The 9112-nt window shown below is 38.5% G+C and overlaps 1 protein-coding gene across 1 annotated transcript in view; it reads right to left on the bottom strand.

Moving 5' to 3' along the window:
- Nucleotides 1-3124: 3124 nt before the first annotated feature.
- LOC106012217 (mammalian ependymin-related protein 1-like) overlaps nt 3125-9112 on the bottom strand; it is a 6531-nt gene continuing 543 nt past the window's right edge. Inside the window, exons 2-5 of the mRNA XM_035970612.1 lie at nt 8077-8099; nt 6740-6998; nt 4773-4860; nt 3125-3412 (exon numbers count right to left, since the gene is read on the bottom strand). Of these exons, the coding sequence (XP_035826505.1) occupies nt 3340-3412; nt 4773-4860; nt 6740-6998; nt 8077-8099 (443 nt within the window). The 3' untranslated portion in view covers nt 3125-3339. The remainder of the gene's footprint in view (nt 3413-4772; nt 4861-6739; nt 6999-8076; nt 8100-9112) is intronic.

Here is a 9112-nt window from a genome sequence, read left to right as displayed (position 1 = left end):
GAGAGAGAGAGAGAGAGAGAGAGAGAAAGAAAGAAAGAGAGAGGGGGGGGATAGGGAGAGGGTTAGATACTGTGTGGATTCAACATTAAGCTGAGTATTATTTAATAAACTTTGGTTAAATGAGTAAAGCTGACTATCTGGTCTTCAAGGAGAGGTCACCCCGTGGAACTTGATTGCCTGGCAATGTTATGTCACTTTTATCATGATCTCTCGACTGTAGGCTAATCTTTCTTGTTGTCTGCCTCGCCAAGTGTGCCTTATCTCCCAACTAGGCTTCCCTCGGAGATTGGCCTTCAAGATGTGGCATTTTTTGCCACTAGAGCCAGCTCTGCAGCACAGACAATAATATAAAAAAATTCCTTATTAAGACAAGACTTTAGTTTTTTTTTCTTTGTTTAAAGTAAGACAAGATCAGTTTGTTTGCTTGTTTTTTGTGTGTGTTTTTTTGGTGTTTTTTAAAAAGGAATACTTTGACCATTCAGGTACACAGAGATTCAACAATACGTATTGTTTTGGACAAGCACAGTTTCTTTTTTTCTTTTTTTTGGGTATATTTTGTTTGTTTGTTTATTTGTTTGTTGTTGTTGTTATTGTTGTTGTTGTTATTGTTGTTGTTGTTAATCTGAGACAAACCTTTCAGGTGTGCAGACGTCGGCAGGCAATGGATGTGCCCCGAGCGGCAGAAGCTCCGAACAGCGAGAGAATGCGGTTTAAGAAATGAAATTATCTAGGATTCTTTTTTTGTTTGGCTTTTAAAAAATTTTGGTAATTGTTTTACGGCACACGCAACTGCATAATGCCATATGAGCGCGCGGGACACATTTAACTTTTTCAGATGGTAGGACATTTTAAATTTTGCCCGGGTGACTGCCGAAGCTTACTCTATAATCGATTTTGGACCTCCAAGGGGACTTTAACGTGCACAACTTGCACACGGGACCTCCGAAATTTTTCGCCCTTGTCCGAGAAGGCTAGGTGTAGATTTGTCCTACCAGAAGATCAGGGGTGTGGCTGAAAGATAGCAGTAAGAAGAAGCCAAGGAGTAGCAGTAGAAATGCTGCAGAAAGTGTCGGGAGCCTAGAGGAGGATTATCTAGGTTTAACAACCCTTGCAATACTACTTTGAGGTTAAGAGACGAGGCCTTCAAATTAAATTCCCATCCCCCGACAGAATATAGCCTAGCCGGAAAATCCATGTAAAATTTTAATGCCTCAAGGACACAGCCTCAGACCAGGGGCGAAGCGTCTATATAATCAAATAATCACTGCTTCCCTTCCTAATTTTGAAACATTGTCGCTGTCAAATTCATCCTTAAACGTAAACCTCTTAAATTAAAAGTAAAAAGAGGTTCGTAATCCACAATGAGTATGCCTAACATTCAAAACGGTTTCACGGCCACATAAATAGCCTCCTCACTCCTCTCGGGCCACTCCATAAGCAGTCGCAAGCTTTGATTAAGTAAGCTTAAAGTGAGGCTGGAAGAGTCTACCAATACATTTGAGGGAACATGTGCATAGCAGTCATGGCTGTTTCATTGCCACATATACCCTGTTCACCCCTTTGGGGCCACAGTTATAATCAATCCCAAGCCCTGATTAAGTAAGCTAACGAACACTGGTCGAGTCTACCTCACAAATGTGAGGGGAACTAACTCCTAACAATCTCTTTACTGCTGCATGTGCTTGTTTTTTTTTCCTCGACTTTTTACTGTCCTATAATCAGATCGTGACCTCGATTATGACACCAGCTCCTGGCCACGAAAGGCTAACAAAAACAGCCAAATGTGAAATTTAAAAAATGATAATTGTCATGTTCTACCAAAGAGTTAGACTCTCTGGTAGATCTATAACATATAGATCTAGTACTGACATCTCTGCTTCTTTGCTTTGTGTTTATCTATTCACATCTAAAGTTAATTTAATTTTAGTTGGAACTGATATTTAATAAGATTCTTTCCCGATTATTTTGGCGGTTGAACATACAATATGAATTCCGGATTTGTTTTCATTCACAACTCAGAGTCGCCGCCTCGAGTAAGATTCTTCTGTGATATCTACAGGCCATATATATCTATATCTGGTCCCGTTTCACTTTGATTACCCTGTCAAACAAGTCAGCCTTCGCCCCTGCCTCAGACCCAACTGGCCTTGAACCCCCGAAACAACCATCTCACGATTACGGGTCTAGTAGGCCTACTTAACTACTTCGCTATTTCAGAATTACAAAGTTCTATCGGACAGTTTAGGTCTTTTGGAGTTACTAAAACTCTGGACCTTAGGCTCCGAAATCAAGTGCGGTATCTGCTCTATTAAAAATTGTAAGATTATATTGAATCATTATCAAGATATTCAAAGAATATTTTTGCTTTCGAAAAAGCATATTGTGAAACTTTAGAATTTTAACTCAAATTTCTCAAGACTAGGCCCATGTACTGAGCAGTTAGAAATGTGTATTTCTGAGGTAGCGGCTACACAATGTACCTCGTGAGAGATTGAAGAGCTTCACGAAAAAGGCCCTGTTTTCACAGTTAAAAGGATGCCATTTTAGCCGCAAGACTCGCTTTTTCAAAAATACAGAAGTAACAAAGCAAAGTGAAGAGGCGTCCTTTCAATATGTATAAATGAATGTTCTCTTATTAGCAACATAGTACAGTTACTTTTAATAACAACGTAGACGCCTTCCAATCCATTTTGCTGTAACAAATGTAAGCCTATTTAGCTTTTGTTATCAGTCTCCAGTTTTCGTTGCAACTGGCCGCACAAAGTGCTGGGGGTCATTTTGGAGGTCTCCACCACTTAAGCCAAAGAACTTCAATGAATGAACAGTACTGTACTGACTTCGTCTGTCAGACTTTGCAGAAAATAAATCTGAATTTCATTTGTAAAAGCGAAGACCTGGAGTTGTGTAGGCCAACTGTATCACCATTAGGGAGCACAACGCATCCACTGCCAGGGTGCCACTCAAGCGCACCAAAATTGATTTTGTAGGGGAGCTCATCACATGAGGGCTTCGTGTGTGTTGGTGCCAAGAATATTCCAGTCAGAGTGAAAACCACCCTCAAAATGATACTACTTTCGTTTTCATGTGTGATTAATATTCTACAAAAAGAAAAGGAACTAAGTTACACGTTGATTAATTGTATTTTATTAACTTAAAAAAGTCCACGAAGTGAACTTGTTCAAAGTGTCTTCGAAAACACAGGATATAAAACGGACAAAATACTGCTTCTGGCGAAAATAACTTAATTATAAGTAATAATGACTAACAATATTAGGAATTACTAGACTACAGCATGTAGATGTCTGTATCTCCACGCTAGTGATTTTTTCAGATAAAATCTTAGACAGGAACGCAGTTTGATGGGGGAATGAAAACAGACGGGTCTGGGATTCCTCCGGTGATGTCGTAGAAGCTGCGGGGAGAAGGAATGAACGATTTGGATTTAAAAAAAACCCACGATATACAATTTTTAATTGGGATGACTATCCTTTTCCACACAATCTATTATAAAGAAACAAACGACGCCTTCTTCCCTTAACCAAACCCCAAATAATCAACCAAAGCCCTCGAAATTACTCATTTTTGAAAATCCAAAAACAAGAGAAAACAAAAATTAAATAAAAAACATGACAAATCAGCAACGTTATTATCTGACATTGATTTAACCAAATTATTATAGTTACTGCAATTGCATTTGCGTATACTTGTCCAGTGCTGTATTTTGTTGACACTGCAAGCGAAATAAATAATTCTACTGGTAACATGGAGAAATACTCTACTAGATCTATTCCTCCAGCATACCGAGGAACTCCACCGCTGAAGGATTTCCAGCGCTTCTTTGGTGTAGAGGTGGTGTGTTATTATGTCATGCTTAATATGTACGGTATGACTTTTGCTTAACTCTCTGTCAAGACAATTTGTTGACTGAGGGCACCTCTGTTTTACACAAATAAGTGTGTCAGCCCAGCTCTTATGATTGTAACACCCACCAACATATATATATAACATGTAAAATATATTATATTTTTACGTAGCCTACATGTTTATAGTGTCTAAATATATACACGCTATTAATTGGCCTAATATATTTTTATTCATATCTTAGGCTATAATATTAATATATATATAATATACATATATATAATATATGAGGGTGCGGTGGCGGAGCTGTTAGTGCGCTCGTCTCCGAATCGGAAAGTCCTCTCCTGCCCACTCAGCAATAGTGGGTACCTGACTTCGAGTTGTGGAAGTAAAGGCGGCGTGGAAAGGAACTGGTCACCCTACCACAATAATATGCCGAAGGCCAAGGAGGTTGTCACGCTAACAAGGCAATCCCCAATGTCCGGATCGGATGCGGGAACAACTTTACTTTACATAAAATATAATAATAATTATTATTATTTTAAAAAAGTGAAAACGGTTACCATGTTTCAAAATTTAACGAATTTCCGAAGAGGGGAAGAGCCCCGCAAAAGTGCAGCAGATACATGTACATGTATTAGGGTTTAAGTTATGTTTTATGTAATATGGAGTTAATGTGGCATTTTGTTTGTTTTATTATTCTTTTGGGAGTCCCTTTGTGTGTGTTTGAGGGTGTATATGTGGGGGGGGGGGGGGGGAGGGGCACTATGTTTGTGAGTGTGTTTGTTACTGTTTGCTAAGGTACTGAGTTCAAAAGTGAGTGCTTGCTAGCAATTGAACAATTAACGAGCAAAAAAAAACAAAACAACAACAAACAACAACACTTCAAAAATGCTGGATCGCAAACTCACGAAGTATGCAGGTATCCGGTCTGGTTGCTATAGTAACCACTTGCGACGGGTACACAGTCAGGTGAAGTGACCTCCCCATAGTAGAATCCTGCGGGCAAGTAGGCTACAACATGTCATATGCTCTTAAAATTAAACAATCAAGTCACAGATTGACCTAATGAATTTAAGAAATTGTGCCACCCAGAAAGCACTATGATTGGGAAATTGTCTAAGAAGTGGCCAAGAAACATTTTATTTCAAACATTATTTAGAGAAAAATAATGGGCCTATTACACCGATACGTTGGTTGTTTATTTTAAAGAATAAAATTAGTAAGAGTTAAACGGCACTTGCAACACATATAGGTCGTACAAGTGCTGACGATTAGAGATGTTACTAGAGAGCAACACACAGAGAAAAAAAGAACAGAGAGGTAGACACGATACAAGGGTGACAGGAGAAAAGAAGCAAACCACACCAGAGCACCCGCCAACCTCCCATGCTTGCTTATACATTAGAAATTGTTTATTTGCCGATACTTGAAAAAGCGCGACTAGTTCTTCAAAGACACTGTCGGAAAAAGGTTGCCCACATTAGTCAGGTATTTCATAGTTCATAGTAGCTGGAATCACGAATATGAAGTGGGCTTTAAAAAGTATTTCAAATTGGAATGCTTTTGCTTCCCCCAAATGTAATGATTAATACGATAAAGTATTATGAAATAAAAATGTATGAATATGAACGTATCAAGGGACACAAGAATTTATGTTTGAATCACAGAATGTGATCATCATTGCGTTTCGATGATATAATTGCTGCAGATAAAGTTTCGGGCGCAAGTTTTTGCTGTGCTCTCCCATACCCGAGAACAAAGAATTTTAAAAAATCGCGTTGCAAAAAAACCTGCAATATACTCTCTCTCTCTCCTTTTCTCTCTCTCTTTCTCTCTCTCTCTCTCTCTCTCTCTCTCTCTCTCTCTCTCTCTCTCTCCCTCTCTCTCTCTCTCTCTCTCTCTCTCTCTCTCTCTCTCTCTCTCTCTTTCGCGCTCTCTCTCTCTCTACCTCTCTCTCTATAAATAATATTATAGTACATTATTATATATTATTTATTTATATACAGATTTCAACAAAAGTTAAGGACCACCTTGACAGACAGCTCCAATTTTTAAAAAATCCGAAAAAAAAGACAGCAAGAAATGTTTTAAAGTTTTTTGCTCTGAAAGTGTTAGTGGGTTACCAATGTGTACTGCAATGCTTCCTAAAGGTGCAAAACCATCACGTGCTGCACGGAAACCCTCAGTGCATTTTAGCCAAATTTGCTGTTTTCATCGACTTGTGTGCGACACCACGGACATTCCTCAGTTAAAATTTCTGGTGCACGTCTTAAACGGACATACGGTCTCGAACTGTGCTCACTTTTGTGGTAATATAAGCTGCCATTTTCGCAAAATTTAGTATAGTATCAATGTGCCACCAAGACAAAAGCTGAGAGACTTTGATCGTGCCAGCGCTATGGCATGGCTGCATGATGGATTTGGAGCCCGAAAAGTTGCCAAAAGGCTTGCAGTGTCACACTCTCTCATTGTTAGCTCGAGGCGGCGCCATCAAGCCACTGGATCAGTCCAAAAACGCTCACGTGCAGGTCGACCCAAGAAGATCACTCAGAGTGTTTGCAAGTGGTCCTTAACTTTTGTTGAAGTCTGTATATATTTATATAATGTTATATATATATATATATATATATATATATATATATATATATATATATATATATATATATATATGTATATATGTATAGTGTGTATGTATGTATGTATGTATGTATGTATGTATGTATGTATGTATGTATGTATGTATGTATGTATGTATGTATGTATGTATGTATGTATGTATGTATGTATGTATGTATGTATGTATGTATGTATGTATGTATGTATGTATGTATATGTGTGTGTGTTTGTGTGTGTCTGCGTGTGAGTGTATACGAACCTCCACTCTCCCGATCAGTTCCCTCGAACAAGATGACGGTGGCGTGCTCATCAGGAATATTCACGGGCCCAACGTTGGCAGTGCCGGTGTACTTGGCATCAGGGGGGATACCGAAGTGGATGAAGGGTCTTGTCAAAGCGCCCACAGTACAGTTCCTAGCCTTGAGGTTAATCTTGTATTCCTTGTTCTGTGTGCAAGTGAAATATAAGAGTTTATTATATGTTGTTATTTTGTATCCTACTGCAGGCCAAAGTTCACACTTTGCAAAGGAGACATGAAAAAAATTTGAAATAATTGGATATATATATATATATATATATATATATATATATATATATATATATATATATATATATATATATATATATATATATCGACGGTGAAAGTCACAAACCGTGTACGTCTTAAAATAGAAACATAGTTTTTTCGTTGTATTTATCATCACAGGGCCACTATGCATGTTCTGTTGCGATTTTGAGATATAATAACCCGTAGAAATGCGTGTAACTGTCGCATAAGCAACCCGTGTATCCCTACTGAATCTGAATATTGACGGTTCATACCGTTGAACAATACTCAGCCGTCCATGCTGATGAATATACCCAACTAAAAAGGAATGCTCAAAGCTTGGGTTCAAGATGTTTGTGTAAGTCAAGTCATCTGAGATACCAAGAGAGGGCAGATGAAGTAATAGGGAAAATACACGCGCATCAAAATATGACAATGTGTGAAAAAGTTTAGTTGTAAAACCGTCCGTGACACCCGCACAAATTAACGAAAGAACAACAGATGCATCCGTTTCCAGAAGACAAGCTTCCCAGGAATACCACCGACAGGGCAGCAAAGGGAGGATCAGAGTGTGAAAAACTGTGTCTGTCAACGCAACTGGTGCGAAACTGTGTACGTCCTGAAGTGTCTGAGTGAGTAGTTCAGAACAGATTGTCCAGACGTATCAGTTACAAAGAAGATATTGGGACCTCTCTTAATTAAAGAAGTTCTCTCTAAAATGCAATTGATGCCTTCTCACTACTGCAGAAAGGAAATGTCAAAATAGTACCGTAAACTTTTTCTACAGGTAGAAACTATGCAGATCAATACAAAGAATACGTCAAGCATTGCATTAATGTTGGGAAATTTCCTCTATCTCGACGTGTTTTTAAAAAGATAATCCAGGAGGACAAGATATCTATCTTTCACCCAAGAAAGGATAAGTGTGACATGTATTTCTTTGCACATGACAAGGGCAACTTAGACGAGGAAAAGTACAATGCTCACCGAGAGAAAAAAGATGCAGCACAAGAGGGAAAAAAGAAAGACAAAGAGGTTGCAGCAGATACTGAAGCTGGACGGTTGATCATATCTGTGGGTGTGCAACGTACACATATTGCTCAAATTCACAAGCTTTGGCCCAAAGTTACAAAACAAGACTCTCAAGTCCACAACTTCAGAATCCTTAACCTTCGCACCCGTGTTTTCTTGTGTTAGATCTATGTATGGAATGAGCCTGAAAGGGTAACACGTTTGAGTCTTGCTGGGTAATCTTCCTTTTTACACAAGACTTTTTTAATGTATAATCTCTTGACATGGCTGCATGTATAAAACTAGACAAGAAGTCATGGCAACCGTTTTGGGAAACTTAAAAACCATCGAACAAAAATATCATTTAGAAAAAGTGTATACGTTATGAAAGTGGATTGAGTTTATGCAACCACTGAAAACAGAATCAAGGGCGCTGAAAGTCATTCACTATCTGCTCACAATGTCAAGTTTATAAATGAGACTCTCACAAACACTACACATATAATGTTGGGTATTTAAACCACATTATGTTCTTCTCCAACTACAGAGACTTTGGTGTACCTGAGTCTATAAACTCGGAAAGCGTGCAGGTGATGCTACTGTCACCAATCTTTGAACATTGTAATCGTCTTTGTGGAACCATCCTTTATAAACTGGAGCTCACGGCTGACTGGACACCTTTGCCTTTGCCAAAATCCAACAGAGAAAGAGGAGCTGTGTTAAAACTAAAACTAAAAATCCCAAACAACTAGACACAGCCCGTCTAAAGACAAAATGCGACCATCTACAGTCTATGAAGTATGTTGTTCTGATTGATTCGCATGCCTATTATTATGATGCGTTGCCATACATTTATAATTGAAATGGTAGCATTTAGTGGATACCAACTTTATTTTTTTTATTTTTGAAGCACTGAATTCCAATTTTTGTTTTTAAAAAAATGCAAATTGTGTTTGTGGGTTTATGTGTGTGTGTGTGTGTGTGTGTGTGTGTGTGTGTGTGTGTTTGTGTGTGTGTGTGTGTGTGTGTGTCTGGATGTGTTTCTGTCTGTGTTTCTGTCTGTGTCTGTGTGCG

The sequence above is a fragment of the Aplysia californica genome, unplaced genomic scaffold, assembly GCF_000002075.1.
Source record: "Aplysia californica isolate F4 #8 unplaced genomic scaffold, AplCal3.0 scaffold00293, whole genome shotgun sequence".
NCBI lineage: Eukaryota > Metazoa > Mollusca > Gastropoda > Aplysiida > Aplysiidae > Aplysia > Aplysia californica.
This window is presented reverse-complemented; position numbering and strand designations above follow the sequence as displayed.